General features: G+C 40.9%; 3 protein-coding genes across 3 annotated transcripts; 1 reads left to right on the top strand and 2 right to left on the bottom strand.

The window, feature by feature from the left end:
* Positions 1-411: 411 nt before the first annotated feature.
* On the bottom strand, positions 412-12,427 carry LOC146475263 (WD repeat-containing protein 18-like). The gene is made up of 10 exons (XM_085115629.1): positions 12,098-12,427; positions 4,666-4,776; positions 4,173-4,306; positions 3,842-4,007; positions 3,366-3,509; positions 3,174-3,232; positions 2,647-2,771; positions 2,062-2,273; positions 1,823-1,885; positions 412-1,184 (listed from the first exon to the last, which is right to left on the bottom strand). The coding sequence occupies exons 1-10, from the start codon at positions 12,299-12,301 to the stop codon at positions 1,011-1,013; spliced, it is 1,392 nt and encodes a 463-aa protein (XP_084971755.1). The 5' UTR covers positions 12,302-12,427; the 3' UTR covers positions 412-1,010.
* A 71-nt stretch (positions 12,428-12,498) lies between these two features.
* Positions 12,499-16,886, top strand: LOC146475264 (kelch-like protein 20). The gene is made up of 4 exons (XM_085115627.1): positions 12,499-13,640; positions 14,377-14,493; positions 14,808-15,110; positions 15,523-16,886. The coding sequence occupies exons 1-4, from the start codon at positions 12,611-12,613 to the stop codon at positions 15,807-15,809; spliced, it is 1,737 nt and encodes a 578-aa protein (XP_084971753.1). The 5' UTR covers positions 12,499-12,610; the 3' UTR covers positions 15,810-16,886.
* LOC146475265 (major facilitator superfamily domain-containing protein 6-like) lies at positions 16,584-21,047 on the bottom strand. The gene is made up of 2 exons (XM_085115628.1): positions 18,957-21,047; positions 16,584-18,289 (listed from the first exon to the last, which is right to left on the bottom strand). Exons 1-2 carry the CDS (start codon positions 20,314-20,316, stop codon positions 18,081-18,083), a joined length of 1,569 nt encoding a protein of 522 aa, XP_084971754.1. The 5' UTR covers positions 20,317-21,047; the 3' UTR covers positions 16,584-18,080.
* Positions 21,048-25,062: the final 4,015 nt, after the last annotated feature.

Below are 25,062 nucleotides of genomic sequence, written 5' to 3' on the forward strand. Positions count from 1 at the left end.
GGGTAATTTTGCCGGATCTCTCTTGTGAAAGACCTCGTGTCAGGCGTCACTTGAACATTCTCGAACTACAACCCACCATCAATGCCTCCCGCCGTAAGGCACGCGAGGCTTTTCTAATTTATGGAGGGAAAACGTTATCTCCAGAAGGCATTAACAGGAAAAACGAACGCTGAACCTTGATTATACACTTCTATATTTTTGTTATCTCATATTTACAAGTACGCTGTCTTCATATCATGTATTAGCCAATCATTTTTTTCCATGTATTTTTCAAACTTTAATTTAAGGAGCCGTTACTATATTTTCCTTCAGTATAGCTCTGGCCCTGAGGAAGACTAATTCTATTAGTCGAAATATTGGCCACTAATAAATCTGCCCTTTGCCGTAGTGCCAGCCTCGCATTCAGTTTTGTATTTTGATGTCACGTCATTATATGCAGTACTTTTGCATTTATATTGAGGCATTTAAATTATCCTTTTATGTGTGGTCCATACACAAATCCATTGCGTTCTAACTTCGTTATACGCACTCTACTTCCCATCATACCATGCGCTTCCTTTGATACATACAGTGCAAGTGTCACTATGCGCCCGGCGTCAAAACGTCGTTACATGTGGGTTATTTTCTTGTTATCTGAATTTTAACGCAGTATTGATTGTCGGTAGAAAGGTTATGAGCTGTGGATACGCGTGTCCATGTGTGGTGAGCCAGCACCACAGGAAAGAACTGCTCAGTGGCTTTCACTTGAATGGTCACAGTTTAGGATTTCATCCACAGACTCAAACGTTAGAACCACCTTGTACAGCATAATAAATGGCACCACAGGAAAGTACTGCTCAGTAGCTTTCATTTGAATGGTCACAGTTTAGGATTTCATCCACAGACTCAAACGTTAGAACCACATTGTACAGCATAATAAACAGCACCACAGGAAAGTACTGCTCAGCGGCATTCACTTGAATGGTCACACTTTAGGATTTCACCCGCAGACTTCAGATTTCAAGAAATGTTCACGTGGTATCCTTCTCAGTAGCCTCGTTCACTTCTTTCATTAACTCTTCCACGGCAAATCTATAAAATGTTTGGTTCACTCTTTTCACATTTTGTAATTCTTCCTCCAGTTCTCGCCGAGAGAGCTGTCGCTTCTGTCCAGTTACAGTTCCTTGATCTTCCATCTTTGCTTCCTATACGAGAAAACACAACAGTAAGTACGCCATACGGACCTATGCTTGTCATTCTCCCAAGCTAGGAAGGGTCAAAAACATCATCATCATCATCATCATCATCATCATCATCATCATCATCATCATCATCATCATCATCATCATCAACAACAACAACAACAACAACAACAAATTCTTCAAAAAGTAGCAGAAACACGTCAGCCTTTCTTTGAATGGTCCAACTTTAGCACTAACCCCACGGACTCCAACGTTAGAACGACCTTGTACAGCACAACACTGCAGGAACTGGTAAGAACTATCCCATAGCTTTCATTTGAATGGTCAGTATTAACGATTTCAACAACAAATGCACAAGTTTAAACAGTGCGATAAACAGTAGCGACAGCTCAGTCCAGGATTTCATCCATAAACCATAAGAAAGCAGCTGATTCTTTAACTGCTGCAGCTTCATGTTAATTGAATGGTGCATTTCATTTTTCAAACTTTCCCGAAAATTTCCGAAGACGCGCGACTACGTTGCTAAGATTTTCCGAAAATTTCTGCATACGCCCGTGGGATGCTACAAATTTCACAACAGTTTTCTGACCAGCTTTGTTGTTCCTGACATGGTGTTAAACGCAAGACAAACTGTACTTTACCTCGCGAAGAATCTGCCGCACTGTAACCGTACGGTTCTCCTCTGCATGTTCAAAACTGTCTTCCTAGTTGGACGAAAAAAGAATACTTTTCAGGTTAAAAGACAGTCCTTGGTCCGGCCGCTACTAAACAAATTCCTTAAGGCCTTAAATGTTTAAAATCCTTAGGCGTACAAACGGTTTACGTTACCTAATTAGTTAGGTGAGCTAAAAAAGTGAACTTGGCAGAGACTCAAACATACCTCAGTTAATTTTCCTCGCATTGCTACAGGAATACCATCCGAGTGCGAATCATCATCAGCTGAATCTGAGTGGCGAGTTATGTGATGATCACGTGGCTGTTTGGGTACATGCAAGTGTCTTTTGAATGGCTGAATTGTTGGAAGAGAAGACTTTGGTGGAGCATCATCAAGGTAGAGAGGTTTGGATATGATTTGAGCATTTGTCACCGCAGCTGTAAAATGTCCAATAAAATGATCAAAGTTAAGGTGCCATGGTTATACGGGAAGAGCAGATCTTACCAAGGGCGACTGGAATCCAAACAGAAAATTGGGTGTAACCACACATTTTTCAGAGATAAGTAAGCAACAATCAAGTATCTCTGAAATGGACAAAATCATAGGTCATAGCCAAATACATGTAAAAAAAAAACATCTGTCTTTCTCCTCATGAAACCAAAAGGTTTGAGAGAAGAAAAAAGCAACAATGTTTTGCAACGTACAAAGCACGCATGTCAGGCTGATTTGCTATGATCAAAGGTTACTGCCTGAACCACGACCCTGCCCCCCACATCATCCCCCATCATCCTGCACACAATCTTTTAATACCTCTGTGATTCAGCACTTGGAGACACTGCCTGCTGTGAATGTGCCAAACACGAGCAGTCTGGTCTTCAGAACCCGACAGCAGAAGGAAACCATCCATGGTCACTGCCACACTGTTCACTTGTTTGCTAAAACAAATGATAAATAATACATAGTCAAACATTTGTAACATTTTAGCAAAAGAATAACAATCCCATTATTGCACCTTAACAACAGGATACCTTACCAGTGAATGAATGACTACTTAGCTGTCTGACTGCTTGTCCACCAACCTACCTGACCGCCTGTCTATCCATCTGTTTGTCTTTCTGACCAACTAACTGATTGACAAACTAACTGGTTGGCTCACTGACCGGACAGCTGACTGCACTGGTGGACAGCTTCTTCATTTTAAGTTATGTTTTGTGTATGTAATCCTAAAGAGTGACCATTTAAAGAAAGAAACTGTCCAGCAGTACTTTGTTTCTTTTTTTTGCCACAAAAAAGTGGATACTGCATTTTGGCACTTAAAGAAGAATCAAAGAATATACCTATGTCCACTGAAGATACATGCTCCTTCCTTCTCTGTATGAACATTACTCTTCGTACCCTAAAGATTCATGATATTCATTAATGATAGATTATAATCTTTTTATTAACAAAAAGACTGAAAAAAAAAATATAATAATAGTGACCAAGGCAGAAAACTTCTAGTCTAGAGAAGACAAGTTAAAAGCTCATACCCGTCTAGAAAGTTCCACTAGATAAATATTGGCATCAGCACATCCAGCAAACAAATTTTGTTCTGCATAATCCATAGTGACAGATTTAACTCCAACATCAAACACAAAGGAGCATAAAAGCTCTCCAGAACTCAAGTCATACAACTGAAAAAAAAAAAAAAAAAAAAATTCAGTAAGACACTTACAAAGGTATTTTTTCTAACTATGATAAATTTATGACAGTTATGGACTTTAAACAAAAATTTGCATTCTGTAGGACAACATTTTGAAAAAACAAATCCTCACTTAATAGTTAAGGATTGTCATGTCAATTAAATTAAACTATAATAAATAAATAGTTTGGAGCAACAATATTACATTGGGATGGTGACGCCAATAATAATGTTTTTCAGTACTCTGTGCTAGATACTGTTGACACTTAGATGAAGCCATTTCCTAATTTTTTTATTTAATTCATATTATTTTTAGTTGCATACCTTGCATGTTTGATCAACAGAAGAAGTGACGACATGACCCCTCATGCCGCCGCAACCACAATGTACATCAGTGACTGGAAGTGCATGGTCTGACCAAGTATATCGAGGACTCAAGTTTACATCAACCATTCCTACACTCGTACTGCTTGGTGAAAGAGACAAAATCCTGAAAACAAAAACAACAGTCAAATTCTGTTGTAGTTATTAAATGCTCTTCAAATACATGTCATAAAAATGTATCACATGATACATGTCATGAATACAAATGTATGACAATGACATGTAAAGTAATTTTACTATAAAGAGAACAATACTTCAAGCATTTCCATACCTTGCCATCTTCCACACTAACACAAGGTTATCTTCACCAGATGACACAAAATGAGAGCCATCGTCTATGAATTTTAAACATGAAACACGCTGAAAATGCCGTGACAGCAAAGCTAGGAGATTACCACTTGCAACCTTTAGAGAAAGAGATAAATCATAACTTTTTCGTAAGATCTCATCATCATTGTCACCATCAGCACTAAATATCATCATCATTATTATTACTATTATCGGCAATCACTTGACACTAGGCACTCATGAAATACCGGTAAGTACGATTGTTAATTTAAGGGTTTTGAATCTGATTTCCAAGGCTCCACAAAATTACTACTATTTACATACATAGCGTCCACTGAACAAACATTGGCTTAATCTATTCAAAACAAGAGCAGCATGGAAATTGTTTTGATAATTAGATACAATTCTCCCAATGTCTACTAAATGTACATTGGTGAGTAAGAAGAATCAATATGTTGATATTAAGAAGTTCACACCTGCCAGATGTAAATCTTTTCTCCGCAAGCTGCTACACAGTACGCACCATCAGGAGAACACGCAATAGCTGTCACTTTTCCTGGACAAATAAGTTTAGCATGAACTGACTCCTGAAGTTTAAACAAAAAAGGAAAAAATTCTAAAAGGTCAATATATTAGTCTGTTCCAATCTGGAGGGTTGGGTGCGCTGGGATAAAAATTCAGTAGAAAGAGGGATGGAAACTGGAACAAAGAGGGGAAGGGGTGGGGCAGGGAATACAAGCTAATCAGTGTTGTGAGACAACAGGAAGCAGATGAATTGGAAACTTTGTCCATTGTTGCATATGGAGTGTCATAAAAGCTGTATTATTGGGGGCAGAGAGCACATTTATTTTAAAGTCTCAAGAAAGAGGGCATTAATATAGATGGGCTAATTTCTGGTCATAAATTTTAAAGAACATACCACTATTGCTAACTAAAATGGAACAAGGCTTTTTACATGTATATCCTCACTTACAAACCTCTAAACAAAACCTTACTAGTTGACGGTATGTCTATCTTGTTTGTTGTCATATTTGTTTTGCACATTGCTTGTACTTCAATCAGCATTTGAATGCTTCCCACAAAATGATGCAGTAGTGTAGGATTGTGAAATCATCTTTAATCAGGTAATCATACGTCCTATATACATGATCGGATGCGACGTAATCCAACTATTCCAATGGATATCAAATCACTACATCGCCCCCTCTTTTTTTTTTTTTTTAAAAGAAAAACCGAAAACAATTGGAAACTTTGTCCATTGTTGCATATGAAGTGTCATAAAAGCTGTATTATTGGGGGCAGAGAGCACATTTATTTTAAAGTCTCAAGAAAGAGGGCATTAATATAGATGGGCTAATTTCTGGTCATAAATTTTAAAGAACATACCACTATTGCTAACTAAAATGGAACAAGGCTTTTTACATGTATATCCTCACTTACAAACCTCTAAACAAAACCTTACTAGTTGACGGTATGTCTATCTTGTTTGTTGTCATATTTGTTTTGCACATTGCTTGTACTTCAATCAGCATTTGAATGCTTCCCACAAAATGATGCAGTAGTGTAGGATTGTGAAATCATCTTTAATCAGGTAATCATACGTCCTATATACATGATCGGATGTGACGTCATCCAACTATTCCAATGGATATCAAATCACTACATCGCCCCCTCCTTTTTTTTTTTTTTAAAAGAAAAACCGAAAACAAAACTGACTTAAACCATAGTCATAACTGTTTTGGCCTGTCTAAGCGTCTGATTGGAACAGGGACACGTGTTACAAGTCATAGCCATATCTCATGATCGGTCGTCGAATTCTCTCGTATTTTCTCGTCTCCCTTTCCTCTTGTTCGGATTCCGCCTGTAAGTCACCGCATTCATCATCACTGTCCTCCCTTTCTACTTTTTTGAAATGGGAGATATTCCGAGTGACTGTTCGGCCACTGGTCGCTTCGGCGGTGACCATGTTGTATTTTCTTGTGGTAACTGTGAGTGGTTCCGGGTCGAACCGGGGCGTGAGTTTGTGTTTCTTCTGTTGTAGACAAATGACAGTGTCACCCTCTTGTATGGCTGATTCTTGCACTCGGTGTTGCTTGTCGTAGTAGTTTTTGTTTTTGTGTTTCCCTGTTTGAATGTTCTCCTTTGCAATCGCGTGTTTGTTGAGAACTTTCCTGCTCACTAATTCAGGTAACTGTCCCCTAATTGTTCGATTGAACAGTAGAACACATGGTGCGACTTTTGTTGTAGCATGTGGAGTAGACCTGTAACTCAGAAGAAATCGTTGGAGTTCTTGTTTCCATTTTTTTCCCTCGATTTGTGCAGTTTTCATCAGCTTTCCGAGTGGTTTCATGAAGCTCTCTGCATTAGCGTTTCCTTGGGGCCAGTGTGGGGTGCTTGTATGCCATTCAATGCCAAGGACGTTCATATATCTTTCGTATTCATGTCCGTTAAACAGAGGTCCATTATCGGTTTTGAGTTTCTTTGGTATGCCATGGGTTGCGAAGATCTTGTCAAGTTTCGGTATGCACGCTCTTGCTTCAGTAGAATTGACTATTTCGACCTCTGGGAACTTTGAGTACGTGTCTATCACGACAAGTAGGTATTCGCCAGTTTGGGGTATGGGACCGTAGAAATCTATTGCGACGCTTTCCCATGGAGTGTCCGAAGTGGGTGTGAGCTCCATTGGTTGAGGAGCGCTGCTTGGTCCCACTGCTTGACAAGCGACGCATTTGTCAATCATTTCGTGTACCAGTTTATCCATGTTTGGGTACCAGATCTTTTCATGCAACAGACTCTTGGTTTTCTCAAGGCCTTGATGACCAACGTGTCCGAGTGCGGTTGCTCTTTCTTGCAATTCTGCTGGAATTACTAATCGCGTACCTTTGAGGAGTCGTTTGCGTTGTCAAAGTCGGGTGTCTGCTTAAGTAATCGGCCTCATTCAGTAGTCCTTTCTGGTAGATTACTCTAAAGTTGTATAGTTGAAGCCTCATCATCCACCGCTGTATGCGGGCAGGAGGGTTTGACCGTGGGTTGTTGAAGATGGCCTCCAAGGCTCGGTGGTCTGTAATGACGTCAAACTCTGATCCCAGTAGGAACATGCGGAAGTGCTCAATGCCCCAAACCAAGGCAAGTCCTTCAATATCAGTTTGAGAGTACCTCTTCTCCACAGAGCTTAGGGCTCAACTGGCGTAGGAGATTATTTTGTACGGCAGACCTTGTTGGTCCCTCTGTGCCAAAATGGCACTCACCCCATGAGGTGAACCATCGACGATTACAAGGCTTCGTTTGTTAGTGTCATAGTAAGCCATAACTGCTGTGGAACCTTCCACTCGAAGGTAGAGTTCTTTTTCGTTAGTTCTCGAAGTGGCGCGGTAATTGTTGCGTAGTTCGGAATGTATTCATGGCAGGTGTTTGCCATTCCCAGAAAACTGCGAACCTCACTTGAATTTGTGGGACGGGATACATTGACCAGTTTACTGATTCATTCCGGATCTGGCTTGGTGCCCTCTGCAGTAAATATCAGCCCATAGAATTTAATTTCTTTCTGCAGGAAACAACACTTTTCTCCTTTGACCTTAAGATTGAGTGTTGCTAGACGTTTTAGGCAGTTCTCAAGGGCCTCATCATGCTCTTTCTTTGTTTTGGCATGGATAATTATGTCATCAGCAATGTTTTTCACGCCTCGAATGTCTCTGAGATTTTTCTCTAAGACATTTTGAAAAATTTCTGCAGCGCTGCAAGTTCCGTAGTTCAAGCGTTTGTATCGGAACAAGCCTTCATGCGTAGAAAATGTTGTAATGAAGCGACTTTCCGGCTCCAATTCAAGTTGGTGATAAGCTTGTTTTAAGTCGAGCTTTGAGAAGAATTTTGATCCGTTGACCTCTGCCTTGAAATCCTGTAAGGTTGGCATGACATGTTGTTCCCGTTCAATGGCCTGGTTTGCTTCTCGCATGTCAACGCATACGCGAGTCCCCCCGTCTTTTTTTGGCGTGCATACGATCGGAGAGATCCACGGAGTTGGTTGATTTACTACTTCTTCGATGATGTCTTGTTCTAGCAGTTTTTGTAGTTCCTGTGACACTTCCTTTCTCATATGGTACGGGATTCTGCGTTGGGGTTGAATAACTGGCTTGACATCATCTCGTATATGCAGTCCAATTTGTTGATTGTTCAATTTTCCTTGTCCTTCAAAGACTGTGCTGTATTTGTTTAGGATCTCTTGAATATGGGGGTCACTTGACGTGGCGGCACTTTGTGTCTCACTCTTGATGGATGTCTGTGTCAGGTCCGAAGATGGCGGTGCACTTTCATCTTTCATCAAGTCGTCGCTGGGCATGTAATCTGTAGTAACTGCTGGAATGCTTGACACAGTGTTAATGAGTTTAATTAACTCTAGATCTTGAGCCGTCTTGGCGCTCAACAAATTGCCGCCCATGCCCTCAACAACATATAATTGTGTAACCGTGTAACGCTTCTTGGATTCAAGTGTCGCTTGGAACTGACCTTTCAAAGGTAGAGGCGTTTTCGAGCCATAAGCATAAATCTTTGTTGAACTCTTCCGGAGGGGTACATTTCTTTTCAAGCGATCATACGTTGCAGAATCAATTAAGTCAACGGTGGCGCCTGAGTGTCAACAAGAAACGAGACATCATTCTTGTTCATTCTAACCGTTGTTTTGAGGGTTGGTTTCTTATCCTGGCGTATCGTGTAAGCATAATTCTCATCTGAGCTACTGTCGTCGAAACTAGATTTCGGTTCGGCCTCTTGAACAGCCCGGGCCTGCTGCATGTTCTGTTGGAATTTCTTGTCTGGGGGGTGCGTGTATCTTGCTCGCGCACGAGGTTGTTCAGGTCTTTGTTTCGCGGGGAATGTCTTATCTTTACGGCACACCCTGGCAAAATGGCCTTCAGTTCCACAATTCGCGCAGACCGAATTCAATGCCGGGCACGGCCGACGTTCGTGTGGAAACTCAAAGCCACAGCGAAAACATTTTCGCTGGTTTGTGGCGACTGCATTTACTGACTGACGATGAAATTGTCCTTCCATTTCACTAGCTTGTACCGCGCTAGTTTGGGCTTTCCGACCATCAATGAGTATGTCCTTTAGTGAATAGCCTGGGTCCCGCAGAGCTCGTTTGCGTATTCGGGAGGACGTTCCGTTGCACACAATTTGCATTTTGATTTCAAAATCAATGTCCGTAAATTCACAGTATTTTGCTAATCGCCGGAGACGTGTGTGAAATTCATCCACTGACTCAGTGGATTGTTGGGTCGCTTGACGAAACAAATACACTTGATAAATTCGGTTCTTGTCTGGTTCGAAATAATGCGTCAAGGCATCAACTGCTTTTTGAAAATCCTTGGTCTCTCCTGTGTCTGGTAGCGTCTTAAAAATTTCATATACCTCAGGGCCAGCTTGGTAGAGAAGTAATGCACGTTTTTGAGTAGCATCTGTTATGTCAGCAGCGACAAGGTAGGTATTAAAGCGGTCGAGCCATTGGGTCCATCGTGCGCTTGTATTGGTTGAATCACTACGTGGTTCAAATGTGTGGTTCCAGAAAATATCCATACCCCCACCACGGAGGGAATTGGAAATTCCAGAGGGGTGGGGGGGTCAATGGCCCAGGAAATTCCAGAGGGGAGGAGGGGTGAATGGTTGGATAAGTTTCCAGAGGGTCAACTTCACGTTCATGTCAGACATAAATGTTCAAAATTGTAACTTACCGACTTTGCAACTTTGTAGATCTTTCTTGAAGACATTACTTTGTTTAACTGTTTTAACGAAACCCTTGTTACATTAAAAACATGTTTCCCTTCTCCGAAAAGCCTTTGTAAGCGAAGTACTCCAACTGAGACAAGAAATCTATGTCTGCGTTGCGTGACTCAGTCATTATAAAACTGTTGTTTGTGAAACTTTCTTGCATAGAAAATACTGTTTACTGGCAACAATTGAATTTGTATCAATGTTTAAAAGGGAAAATTTTGTATGGCTATAAAGTGAAAGCCACAATTTATTATTTTACACAAAACATTGAAATCTTTGTTTGTTATTTTTGTATGCTGTGTAGAGTTACGGGCAAAGGTCAATTCCCGGGGTCAATTATAACTGGTTTGTCAAAACTGACCCGTGTTAAAACTTATTCTGTCCAAAGTATTTCAACTTAAAGTCCAAAACTATTAACTTAATTTCTATGCCAAAATTCAACAAGATAGAGCCAATTCAACATTCTTTTAATGCGTTACTGATCTCATACAAAATTTGCATAAGAACGTGAACATGCTAATTTCGTTTTGCGGCTCCATTTCGTCTGCGGTTTCAAGTTACGATCTGAAAGCTCTATTTGTCTCCCTGCCCTGCCAATGCTTATTTTGTCCATGCTTTTCCGATTCAATAAGAAAACTATTGACTAAAATAACTAGACTGAATTACCAGGAGAAAAATCATCAATTGAGTAGAACTAAAGCGATAACCTTTTTGATCCCCTAAAATTTGCATAGGAACGTAAACATGACATACGCAAATTAAATGAAAAACACATTTTTGCATTGCCGGATTTATTCCAACAATTTAGATTTAAAATCTTCAGCGAAGCTAATGGTAAAGTTTGATTTCAATGACCACAGGTACATATAAAACACAACATTTATTTCAGTATCAAGAGCTTTTTGGCAAAGTCTACCGCTGAAATTGAACAGCGCGCGCGCTCTTCGATAACGCATATTTTCTCCTCGTGTAGGCAGTTGTTGATATTTCTGAAATGTTCACATCAAACTGATTTTTGAGGCGTTCTTTTGAAATAAAACTTTTCCAGAGGGGGGTGGGGGTGTATTCTGTATTTGAGGAATTTCCGAAGGGGTGGGGGGTTAAGAAAATACCTCAAAAATGGAAAATCCTGGGGGGTGGGGGGGTCCTATATGAAATTCCCTCCGTGGTGGGGGTATGGATATTTTCTGGAACCACACAATGCAGGCATCGGTTGAATGTTCATAGCCATTGTGAATCTTGAAGTCGGTCCCGTCCAAGCTCAGTTACGAGCGATAAAAGTCCTTATCGTCGAAGTTTGACCCTCGTCGCCATTGTAGGATTGTGAAATCATCTTTAATCAGGTAATCATACGTCCTATATACATGATGGGATGTGACGTCATCCAACTATTCCAATGGATATCAAATCACTACAAGTAGATCAGAAGAGCTTTGAAAAGAGGGGCCCCCTACCCCCACACTCCCACCCCCTTTCCACTCTACCCATTAAACTCATCACTAATAAATGAGCTTGGAGAGAGGGGGAGAGGGGGCGGGGGGGGGGGGGGGGTGGCTGAGGTTGGGGACCCCTTTTATTTCTACCAGTTGAGCACAAGTGGTATTCATAGCAATCCTGTGAGTGGCAACCACCCGCCAGGTACCATCAAACTGAACAACAACAGTCACTGGAAACCAACAGCAGACAATTACCATGGCTCTATAATATACTAACATTGAAATGAAATGAGTGCATAGGGATATTACAGGTCATCAGGGATACTATATGCTAGGAAGGATACATGGCATGGCAAAAGGAAAATTCCTTGGAGATGCGTGACACTTGAAATTGTTACCGGATAGGATTGATATAAAAATAAATATCAAAAAGTGGCAAAAATGGTTTTGATATTTATTTTGATATTTATTTTTTATATTAATCCTATCCAAGAGTATATGGCAGACTTACATGAATGCCCCCTCACCTCAACTGCCCCCCACTCCCCACCCCCACCCCACCCTCCCAAAAAGTTAGATCTAAATCTTCAAGACTCAGACCACCCCTCTGTTGTAGAATACTAGAAGATTTGAATGAAAGATGACCGCACACATAATTTACGATGGTGCTCAGTAGGAAGTTCACTTCTAATAATTTAAAACCACTCACCTTCGCAGTATGCCACACGTGGATAATGGGTTTGTTCACCTGCGATGCCAAAATGTAATCTTTACCTAGCAAGCAGACACAACGAGGAGGAGAGCTGCCTCCTTTGTACGCTTTCAGTTGCATCCTTGAATTTACATCCCACAAGGAAACACAGAAATTGTCTCCGCTTGCCTCAGTGGTCAATGCTACTTCGAAGTCCGCCATTTTGAATTTCCTCTTTTTGAGCCAGTCTGATCAGCGGATGAGTCTGGTACCCAGATTTCTCTCGGTGTTCAAGATGGCGATTAAGTAGAGTACAGTTGGACCGCAAATAAGGGCAAGGCACTAAGAACAGACGTCAAAAGGCAACGAATTTTAAGGCATGATTAAATAATTTATAATTTAAATTTTGTAGTTTTTCTAATCATTTTGTAAAAGCTCTCGCATATTCGTCTTCCGTAGTGCAAGTATAAGCTTGGGTATCCTGTGCCACTTTAAAGGAAAATAGCCAACGACATTCAAAGCTTTTCCAAAATGGCGTCTGTAGAACTTTCCCAGGTCTACGTTCCTGTAGCAAATTATTGCGTCCAGATGATGAACGCCCTAAATGAGTTCCGGAAACATAACATATTATGTGAAGTGGTTATTGTTGTGAATGGTAAGCAATTTTACGCTCACCGGAACGTCCTAGCGGCGAGTAGTCCGTATTTCCGTGCGATGTTCTCGAGCAATATGCGAGAACACTTGGAAAACAAACCAATTATCCTCGAAAACTTAACCGCAGAAATTATGGAGGAGTTGTTAAACTTTATTTACACCGGAAGCATCAAGATTACTCCTTTTAACGTAAAGGACTTCGTATCTGCTTCAAATTATCTTTTAATGACCAGTTTGAAAGAAACTTGTATATCATTTATGAAGTCCATGTTAAATCCTTCAAACTGTCTTGGAATCGAAGCGGCTGCTTTTCAATTCGACTGCACAGCTCTGAGAAGCACTGCTAATCGATATGTCTACGACAATTTTGTTGCTGTGTCGCAAACGGATGAGTTTAAGTCGCTTTCTGCGGAACGTTTAACTGAGTATCTCACCAGTGATGAAATCAGGGTTGAGCGAGAGGAGCAGGTATTTGAAAGTCTGATGGAATGGATCAACCACGATGTGGAGGCTCGTCGAGGCTACTTCAAACAACTGGCCCAACATATCCGCTTCCCACTCATGTCACCGTATTATCTGGCTGATCACGTCGAAACCGAAGACATTGTCCTTTCATCCCCAGAATGCACAACACTGTTACTAGAGGCTAAAAACTACCACATGCTTCCTGATCGGAGGCACTTGATCAAAGGTTCTAGAACTAAGCCCAGGAGATCAATGGGTGTCATCTCAGTTATCTTTGCTGCTGGAGGGATTCAGGGGTCTTCTGTGATGAGAGACACTTTTGGTTTTTTTCCTAGTGCTAATAGGTGGAGCCCGCTTGCACATATGATCACAGCCCGGTGCCGTCACGGACTGGCAGTCACTGGGGACATGGTATATGCAGTGGGTGGGCAGTCAAGAGAGGGTAAGTGTAACAACTCAAATCTTTTTTTCTGAAAATGAATGGCATTGTTTAATTTTTATCAACAGACTTGATAAAGTAATCTGGCCAATGTAAAGAAAATCAAATGCTGTCCTTTCGAGCATAGCCCCCCTGTCAGAGTGAATCAGTAATTTGGTCTGACAAAGGGCTAACGCTCAAATCTCTTTACGGTGGCCAAATAGACCCTTCTCCAAAATGGCGGTAGCAGATTTGAATGAGTTAATTGAACTGAATGAAAACTGAAAAACCAGCACTGGAAAGAGCACCTTTACTTTAGTAACCATGTAAAGTTTCAGCATATTAGTGTTATATCAGCTTAGGAAATGTGAGATGAAATTTGACAAATTTACAGACATTTGTATGACTGGGGGTATACGTCATATCCCCAGTCATAAAAACATCTGAAAATTTTTCATTTTTCAACTTACATTTTCTCAGCTGATATATTTATACCTGATACACGGAAACTTTAATTTGCAGGGTTACTAAATTAAAAGTGCTCTTTCTAGTGCTGGTATATGTTTTCAATTTTAAGTTATTTGAATTTTTGGCCTCCATTTTGGAGAAGGGTCTATTACGTTATCAACTAAAACCTAACATTCATTTCTGCACTCCACCAAAGCATCACCGGCAGTGACTGCTTAAATTTCTATTGGGAGCTCTGTTCTTGGAGAGCTGACATTTTCAACGAAATCATAAGATTTTCTTGTCCTTCCAGGTGCTGCCCAGAGCTCGCTAAGCTCAGTAGAGAGGTATGACCCAAGAACTAATACATGGACAATGGTCGCTCCAATGAACATGAGGCGTAGCCTGCTTAATGTTGCTGTACTTGATGGTGAGAATCTTGTCTTTCAAGCCTCTTTTATCTTTAGTTTCAAGCATGTAGCTTTAGCCCAATATGTTTCTGTGGTAAAGATAAGGTTAAATCACACTCAGGCCTAAGTGACCCACATGGCAGGAGCTTAATCTGGTTACTGTACAAGCATGAAGTAATTACTTCCTGGATGGGATGCTAATGTAATGTGCTTAGGGATTTAGAGAAGTCTACACATTTTAGAGGTTCTGCTTTGAGAGCTAGGCATCTGTGTTTAACAAGTTTCCTATAAGGAAGGCTGTTGATTAGTAGTTGATCTTCTATTTTGTAAACAGGAAATATGTATGCAGTAGGAGGCTGTGATGAAAACAACTTCCGTCTGAACAGCGTTGAGCGTTACAACACTGCTACCAACACCTGGTCATTCACGGCACCTATGACAACATGTCGCAGCAGCCCCTGTGTATTAACTTGCCGTGCACTTTATGTGATTGGTGGAGTGAGTTATGTTGGCATGTCACTCAATACTGGAGAATATCTTGACCCTGTTACTAACACATGGAGAGCTATTGCGACAATGCATGACAAACGAGCCAGCGCGTCTGGGGCTGCAACAAATGGAAAAATTTATGTCATAGGTAAGCCATTAATATCCGGAATAAAAGGTGGCGCTTTATGCCTCACTAGGGAGAAAGAGGATAAGTGGAGCCATAAATATTATGGGTGTTTTTGTAAAAGGAGCAAAGTATTCCTTGGTGAAATATCAACTGTGAACCTCAAAACCCAACAATCAAGACCCTCATTTACAGCTGTCAATCATAAATAGTTTACAGTGACAAGCAACAGACCATAAAAACTGGGCAACTGAAAAGTGTACATGTATATAAATCTGCCAGTGATAGTGCACTAATGTGACCTTTCGACCCGGCTAAACTACTGGCAAACTTCTTTGTTTTCTGATGGAGTTGACTACAGAGAAGAGCATAACCGTTGGTTTAGGTTTGAAGTTCATTTTATTAATTTTTTATAATTTCAACATTCACTTCTCAGGTGGCTGGGATGGCTCAGTTCATCTGAACAGTGGTGAAGTGTATGAACCTGAGATTGACCAGTGGTCATTGATCACACCGGCCAGCACCGCAAGATGGGATGCTGGGATAGCTGTAGAGAGTGACAAAATTTACATTGTGGGGGGATGTGACAGGAATGCCCTTTGTACTTTAGAAACAGAGTGCTACGACCCTGAGAAAAACAAATGGAGTAAGGTTGCATCATTGCCGGTAGCAACACATGGCATAAAGTGTTGCACCATTCAGCTGCCACATAAGTTTGCATAGCAATCACAAAAGCTTGAAGGTGCACTGTAACAAAGCCAAGAGTAGCTAAGGAGCTAACACAGGAACCTTATTCTGAAATAAGTTAAAATTTAGTTTTTGATGGGTTTCCACAAACTGAATGCAGCTATTATTGGATATCCCCTGGGGAAGATTCCAGGCAAGTAGACCTTTTTATGGAAACTTTTAGAGAGATTTGATTGATAATTTGCATAGCAAGGAGAAAGAAATGAGAGAGGTTTGGCTTACCCTGCGGGGAAAGAAGAGGGCCTTTGTAAAACAAGAAGCCATGTTGTAGTCATTTTAAATGAAGGGAAGACAGATCATAGAAGATTCCTGGGCTTATCTTGTGCCGCATGCACTGAGGAGCTTGCTGATGTGGATTCTGTTAGCTCAGGTACAGTCGTGCAAATCTATCCAATCATTTAAACTTAGTTAGAAATTCTCCTTAAGCCATGGCAGAATGAGAGCAGTTATTAAGCAAAAGTGTTAAGTATCACACTTTTTGATGAGAGCTTCCATTCAAACTCAGTTATAAAATTAATAATATTATTGGCAGAATAAGAGCTAGTTTAAGCTCAGTTGTAAAATTAATGGTCCTTAAACCCAGGCAGGGAACCATTTTCTATGTTTTCACAATCTCTTCTGTTTCATACGTCAAGCACTTACATAGCAGTTGGTTTTGTTAGTTGTGTCTACTTGTATTTTTGTGTTATACCTCGCAAGAAGGTGAAGCTTTCATACTTTCAGTTTTCAAGGCTCTTGTGATGCGATAGACTTGTCTCTCAAGAGGAAGGTTGTGTCTTGTAGTCTCGTGAGACAGTGATAAGTTACTTTTGAGTAGTTTTGTATGTTGCACTTAACACTAAGCCACACTGCAATAAAATATGTTATCTAACATTACATTATGAAGGAGTATTTCACACTTACAATTTAAGAGCAACATGGCTGGTTTAAGCGTGGTTAGCAAAGAATACAGAAAAAATCCTATTTCCTCTTTCCTTTATATTGGCATGGGACATGTTCATTCGAGAAACTTTTAGTCCATTTTCTCCCTGGAATTTGGTCATATTTTTTTTTTATAAAAACCATGAATCAACCTAAAATTCACCATAGGCCTTTTATGCCTCCAGCTTCTCTTTTGGAAGTTTACAGTTGGCTATTTTGTTAAAGGAAGAGTTCAGCAGTGCAAAAACATAAATAACGGCATTAGTTAATCATACAAAAAGTCAGAAAAACATTTAGCATTTGCTGAATAAGGAAGTTGTACCGAGACGGAGTGTTGTTTGCTTAATGCTCCTGTAAAAAAATTATTTAAGCTTAAATTTATCATGATGCAGGAAAAACAGTATCATTTTTAAGTACTATTGTTGTATTTTTCAGACATACCTTGAGTTCAGCAGTGTAAAATAATGCAATATTGGGTGTATTGACTTATTGCTTGTATCACGAGCAATGAATCTTAGACTACTGTATAAAATAATGAGATGTTGTGAAGTAAATTATTATTCAGTTGTGAATTGAATTTAGAATATTGTTTTCAAGGATGGGAAGCACCGCAAATGCGGTAGATTCCTACTATGTCATTTGTGGAAAGCGCATGCTTATTTGAGAAAGCCGGAGTACAAGAAAGCTAATTATAAATTACTGTAAGCAATATCCAAAGGAAACGGGAAACGAATTAAACTGGGTTTTATTAGTATTGTTAGTAGAAGTAGTATTTAGAAACGAAACATCCATGGAACAGTATCTAGTATTAAACAATGATTCACTTTTTCATTGAAATGTTAAGCAAAAAAAAAAAAAAATAAATAAACAAAAATAAATAAATAAATAACGGTCAATGGTTCGAAAACAACATTTACGTCCTGTTTCCTTTGAAGTCATTCCCAGTGGTTCTCGGTTTATAATCCGGACAAACTCGCTCTCATCAAAAAGCAAGGATTTAGCCATCATCTTATTTGTTACAGCTTTGGACTTGTATATAATTAGACCTTAACCCTGAACTTCTTCGCGCACCGTCAGGAGCATTCTCGTCCCAGAGCTTCCTGTCCCTCTCAGCCGGCGGGGGCCTCTCGCACGAAGGCCTCTGCCGGATAAGAGGGACAGGAGGAAGAGAAACGCGACGGCACTGTCGAACGACGCTTTTTCCCGCCCTTCCTAACCATGCCCAGGTCCTCCACTTCGCCGCTTCTTTGGGGACTTCTCTGTCACTTGAGCAGTCTGAGGACAAGGTAACGGGTGTGGTCATAGCAGACGGCAAAATATCGAAACCTAAGAATCACGTTGTTCCCCTTTTCCTTTCTCTGGTTTTTTGACGTAATAATACACTGCTTGGGAGACGACAAAAAGCAGGAGTAGTACCGCAGTTCCGATAGCACAAAAACGAAACGCGTTCACAGCACCAAATAAATCGATTAAGAATCCACATAAGGCAGTCCCTATTCCACATCCCACTCCAAGGAAAAGGCTGTTAACTCCTCCTACAAAACAAATGTACGAAGAATAGAGCGGTCAGTAAGATAATAGCGATAAGCACAAGGGATCTAAAAGGGAAACTGACAATCCTCTTAGATATTGAATTTTGAAATAGTACTATTTTGTGTCTGACTACTTTTAATAAATTGAGCTTTATTTGCTTCTATCACCGATACGGCCTCTCCCTGCAAAAACACAAGTAATGTTATTTCACTGCTAAACCAATCGAAACTCTAGAATTGTATATATCCAGTGATCTTTTAATTTTTATCATATTTTTATCAGCAGAGTACGTTGAGCTAGAAGTGAAATGAAGACTCGTAAGGAGAATCTTTTTAAGAGCAAAAATTTTGAAGAAACAGCGTTTTTTATTGTGTTTGAATTGTATTCTGTGTAACCTGTACTAAGCTAACCACCTGTATTAAGCGGTCATTTAGCCATTCCCCGAGGTTCGACTTGTATTTCCCCGTATCAGACTCTTATGCAGGCTGGTACCAGTTCATTCATGAACATAATGTTCTACCTCCTCCTCTTATCTGGCGAGAGTATCTTGAGATATCCAAAAAAGGACCTTGGCACTTTCCCTGAGCTCTGAAATTCAGTGAAACTTTCTCGCACCCCTCAGTTGTTTTTTGATATTTATTAACGTCTTAGTTGCACTTCAAAGCCTACCTTGAACTGTATCCGTCAAATGACTCGGTGTAACTTCACCAAAGTAGCTGATGAATCCTGTAAACCCCATGACATATGCTATGTAACCAATAGTCTCAAAAATGAGCATGAACCACGGGTTCTTCATGAACGACATTCCAATAAACCAACTGACAAAAAGCAACATGGCAAAAATGGTGACCCCGGTGTACCCTGTCTTCTTCACGCACATTCCGATGGAGCCAAGGAACACCACGCTGACAGCTGAACAAGTCATCCTGGACAAACCGAAAACCAGAGTCGCGACACTGACATCAAGAGTTTTTGTGTACCAAAACCCGAATGTCAGCACCACGCCATCAAAACATCCGACCAGGAAAGTCATGATGATGAATATCAAGTTTTGGTATCGAGCAAAGAACGCTGCTAAGGTCATTGGTGTTTCATCATCACCGCCTTCTTTAATTCCACTGTACCCGGTGGTCTTTACAGAGCCCAACTGAGTTACGGATACAAACGCACAAGAGGCCATCAATGCAATAACAATAAATGCAATGGCAAAGTTATCCTGGTATTCTCCACAAAGCACGTAATGGAAATGAGTGACCAACACTGCAGTTGTGGGAGCTGCGATCATATGTCCAAGTGGCCCCCAGAGCCGGATTTTACCAAATTCCCGGCTGTTTTCACCGAGGAATTCAACAATCTCAGAATTGGCTAAGTTGAACGCTGGAGAAGAAAGAAGCTCTCCAATGAACACGATGAAGATGAATATTATGAAGATGGTGTTGATGTCCTCCTGGCTTTTCTCCAGGACAGAGTGTTTTTCATGGTGATCTTGCAGTTGCCGTGAAAATCGCTTTGATATCAGTTTACCAGGATCATAACCAAAGAACTTGGCCTCAGCGTTGCCGCGTGTTGTGTCCAGCTTCTTCACCTCTCCACTTGGATAAAGATGCGGATGACCCCGTGCAAAGGCATTGGTTAGGGCGTGGCTTTGATTGATAGTGTGAGCTGGTTTGTAGTCGAAGCAGTTATCGTGAGATCGTTGTGGAATTAAAGAAACCAGCGGTGTTAGAACTGTGGAAAAGATGCTCATCAACAGCAATGCTCGTCGAATGTGCCATTTGTTCGCCAATTCTCCAAAGAGGACAGCTCCTACAGAGTATGCCACGCCCCAAAAGGCCCGTAAAATCCCTATCTGAGTCGGAGACAAGCCCAGTTGCTGCCAGTAAACCGGGAAGAAGAACATTTTGAAGCTGAAAGAAGTCTCAAAAAAGAAGTAAAAGAGACTTACGAAAATACGACTTTTGTATTGTAAGAAAAACTTTGACAGGGCGTTAGACTCTTGAGAGACATCTTGAGAAGGACTCCTTGACATCGCTTTCAGGTTCTACTTTTTGTCTTTCTGGAACCGACTGAGTTGTCAGTATTGATTGACTGTCAGGATGCACTATATGAAGAAACAAAGCAGAAAATAGATTTACAATGGCAGGTACTTTTGCAGTTTGGTGTAAAGATAGTTCGACCGAAGCTGGAATATGCAAGTGCGGCTTGGGACCCGTTTTTAAAGAAAGATATCAGTGCTCTGGAAAGGGTTCAACGTAAAGCAGCACGGTTCTGCTCACAGAATTATAATAGATATGCTAGTGTTACGGACATGATTAAAGACTTGGGGTGGGCCACACTGGAAACGAGGAGAAGGCAGTCTAGGTTAACACTTATGTATAGGCTAACTCATGGTCTTATTGATATAGATAGCCGAGAATATTTAATTCAACACTCCGAGAGTCGCACGAGGAGAAGCCATCAATTTAAATTTCGCGTGCCATATGCAAATAAAGACGTTTTTAAGGTTTCGTTCTTCCCAAAAACTATAGCAGACTACTGTCTCCCAGAGGCCATTGTTTCGTCAACCTCTTTAGAAATATTTAAACATAGGTTATTAGCTTTTCTTAAGTATTAGTATATAGTTTATATAGTTTTCTTTATTTGACTTTTATATCATTGTTTTATTTATTGATATATCTGTATTTTATTCATTTGCTAATTTTATTTATTTTTACGGTTGGTGTGATATCTAACGATTTTACCGACCAAATAACATGTAAATGTAAAATTAGTGTCTGAACTAGAATAAGACTTAATTCTTACCTTTTCAAGTATTGCTACAAAAGTTAGATTGAGAAGGACCTAAAAATAATAGTTTTTCTCCTCGCCACCTCAATTTTTGTCGTTTTAAGCGATAATTAACTGAGGCGTAAGCCTTACCTGTGAAAAGGTCGCAAAGATCAAGCTGCGATCTGGTGCTGCATCCTTCGATTGGTTGGCAGTGATGATCTTGGTGTAAAGATAGTTTCTAAACGAATATGACTCCGAAACACATTCCGCGATTAAATGCTACCGGTAGTAGTCTTTGGAGCCGTCCCACCCACTCTGGTCCACCCCCACGGGGATTCTTAAGCAGCTAGCCCGAGTTGTTCAAAACCCTATTAGCACTAATCCTGGATTAACTGTGCACAAAACCTATAAGTTGTCATGGTAACCTGGATTAGCGCTAATCGTGCTTCGAACAACCCGGGTAAGGCTTGCTTATGTCAAATATCTTACGGGCATGGTGTCGTTTTGGTGTTAATTAACCTAACAATGTATCACCATAGACTGTGAATAGATAACTGAATTTCTCCAAATGCATTGAAATGTTTTCTACACTAGGACCTACAGGAGTACCTGATGGGGCCGTTCGACTAAAACTCCGCTCTGCAGGCTGGAATAGAGCTGGCTGGGAACTGAATATATTAGAGAAGGTTTTACAGGGGCGTAACCAGGGTTTCTAGGAGGGGGGGTTCCAAATTGGTTCCAACAAAAACGGTTGGTCTAAAATCCTTACATTACGTACGTACAAGACTTTGGCGTTTACGCTACGCAAACAGAAGACGCCTTGGTTGCCGTCGAGCGAACGTGTTTATCATTTCCTCGATATTTATGTCTGGGTGGTAATTGATGTTCATCAACGCCAGCCCAGACTCTCGCTCGCTTGACATGGTGGACCTCAGATATGTTTTTCAGTTAACCTTCTTAGTGCACTGAATGAGCGCTCACATTCAGCTGACGTTATCAGCAACGTGCACAAAATGCGGATCAAGATGTGGATGTTAGGAAGGAACTCTCGCCGGATCGCATGCTGCTAGTGTTTGAACTGCACTGGTGGGAAGGTTGGCATCCTCAGTTCTGCACCACTTTCTCTTCCATCGCAGGAGCTCAACATAAACCACATGAGGAGAAGGAAGGTCGTTCTCATAAAACTCCAGCGCTGCTTCAATGTCAGGGTTTCTGTCTCCGACGGCTACCAGCTCAGGAAGAAGATTAAATAGGCTGGACAAGACGGCATCATTAGTAGGATTGAAGTATGTTTTCATCTCTGATTGTAGATGGTCTAAAAGGGGAATAGCAACTGCCCTCCTATAGTAATCAGATGATGTCTGGGCTGGTACATTGTCGCGAGGCTGCTCCTGATTGGTCCGGCGCGGGATGGAAGGCACAACACCTACATTTGCCGCGGTAGTGACCGCCAGATCGAACCACTCGGTCCAGATGAAGATTTTAGGAATCGAGAGTCCATTACACTCTTGCTGTGATAAAATCACTGTTAAAAAAAAATAGGAGAGGGGGGTTTCCTTCACCCGAGAGGGGGGGGGGGGGGTTCCGGAACCCCTGGAACCCTCCCCTGGCTACGCCCCTGTTTTATTTCCTGTGAAACAGGCCCTTGACCTTCGACACCTAAGGACTGCAATCCCCCCCCCCCCCCCTGTGCGTAAATGTATTTATCGATGTTATATTTTCAAGGGAACGTGTTTAATGTGCAGAATTGGCTCAAAGCCTATGAATAGTACACAATACCCGTCGACAATTTGACAATGACATGACAAGGGACATGAATGAAACGCTTCTTTCCCTACGATGTCTTCGGGCGACTTGCCAGCCTTTGTATCAGAATGGTTGAAAAAGAGAGAAAAATACAGCCGACAGCGGTACCTCTGGACACTTTGCCGGAGCGTTGTACCTTGACGATGCACCACGAGATTTCGGCCCGCGGTTCGCTTATGCCAGCCGGAGATGGTTCCGCGATACTTTCCGATACCTTGTCCCCGACAAGACAGTAAGGGAGGGAAAAGTCGGCCCCTAGACCATATGAGACAGATCCCTTTCGTAAAGCACCTCAGTTCCACCTTACTGACTTAAACTGAGATTCAGCCATGTATATATATGACAATGTAGTCACTTTGTCTTCCATGTGGTACGTTTTGAGGTTTGAGCGTGCGCAAGGCCTAAAACGATATAATGACAGAAGGATGACTCGTGGTCAAACGACCTGTAGTCTAGGAGGTACCGCTAGTCTTGGACTCCTTTTACCTTATTTCATTCTTACAATTTTTATTGCCGTTTTCCCGAAAACGATTGCTCCTTCGATGGATTGTTGACATTGTTAAAGGAATCAGGCCGTCACTCTTCAGTAGAGCTCTGTGAAAGCCGCCGCTGTTTTTAGCTATTAAGTCAACACTTATTACCGTGCCATGTAAGGAAAATGTGCCGCGTTTGTTACCGCAAGAACTCAGATGCTACCTTTCGCCTCTTGATGTCTGGTGACATCAATCCTAACCCTGGAACGGCGGTTTCTGCTTCGACTTTTGGTAAGATCAATTGCCTCGCGATGAATGCCAGAAGCTTAAAAAGTTATCACAAAGACAGCCCAACAAACTGGCAGTCCGTGTGTAACTTCCCGACATCGCTTCCAGGACCTGGTGTACGCCGAAAACTCTGACGTTATATACGTTGAGACATGGTTGAACTCAATATCAGTAACTCTGAAATATTGCATTCTGGCTTAACAATATTTAGGAGAAATAGGTCTTATCGAGGGGGTGGTGGACAGCTTGAAATCATTTTTGCCGAAATTACTACGCTTACTGGTCAAAGAATTTTATTCTGTTTTTGGTGAAGGCCACCAAATGAAGACTCAAGTTGGATGGATGTATTCGATAATTTTCTGCATGAAGTTTGTGACCAGTTCGACAATATGGTAATTTCGGGTGACTTTAATTTGCCATATATCCTCTGGGACTCCATTGACAGCCCATCGGGTGTTAACGAACTTTATAGCCTTTATTGAAACCTTTCACGACCACCTCATGATTCCATGATTGGAAACCACAGAACAAGTGAAATCTTAATAAGATGTTTGGAACATTTGGAAGGATGTAATAAATGTAAATACTATATCTAAGTGTAAGTAAACTGAAACCTGAAACCTTGAACCTTGTTTAAAATGCCAAGAATCTTAGTTAAGCAAGTAACAGTAAAATTTACATTGAGACCAGTAACGGCAAATTTATTTATTTATTTTTTTCTGGCAAGTTAACGGACGGTAAAAGATGGCTATATTGAACGCCCACGACCAGCTGACAGACCCACCCCTCCCTATATAGACCTGCTGCAGTTTATAATTCAGTTAATTTTCTTTCCGAAGTGATAAATCATTCATCCACCGCATTCATCATGTGACGTCATATCCAAACTAGGCGGGAAGCATATCTTATCGATACGGGCCAAACCCTCGATCTCAAGCACATTACAAGCGAGAAGACATATAGTTTTGTATATATTTACTGGACATATCTTCTTTCATGCTCTATTTTTAACTGGCAGGCTTATGTTTCCGGTTATTTCCAATTTGGAAGAATTGTAGCGTTTCCCCAATTCCGTGTATTAAATCTTATATTTTTTTAACTTCTTTTATTTTTTGTATTGTTGTTGTCTTATTAAAACGAAGAATTGTAGAATTGTGGAGTTTTCCGTGTATTAAATGTTTTATTCTTTGACTTCTTTCATTTCTTAATTCCAGTTGTCTTATTAATTAATTGACGTTTTTTTGTTTTGTTTTTTTCTATAAGGTCAGTTTATTTCCTGGCGAAGACGGAAGTCAGTCGCTGTTTGACGAAATGTAGACTAAATGTGCAGTCTATAACCCTAGTTTTCCCCGTTAATTGCATTTTCTAATTAATTTTGCTTACTACCAGATGGTTTTACGTTATGGAGTATTCACTGTTTACTTTGGTGCACTTATGCC

The sequence above is a fragment of the Pavona decussata genome, unplaced genomic scaffold (assembly GCF_977016875.1).
Source record: "Pavona decussata unplaced genomic scaffold, jaPavDecu1.1 SCAFFOLD_84, whole genome shotgun sequence".
NCBI classification, from domain to species: domain Eukaryota; kingdom Metazoa; phylum Cnidaria; class Anthozoa; order Scleractinia; family Agariciidae; genus Pavona; species Pavona decussata.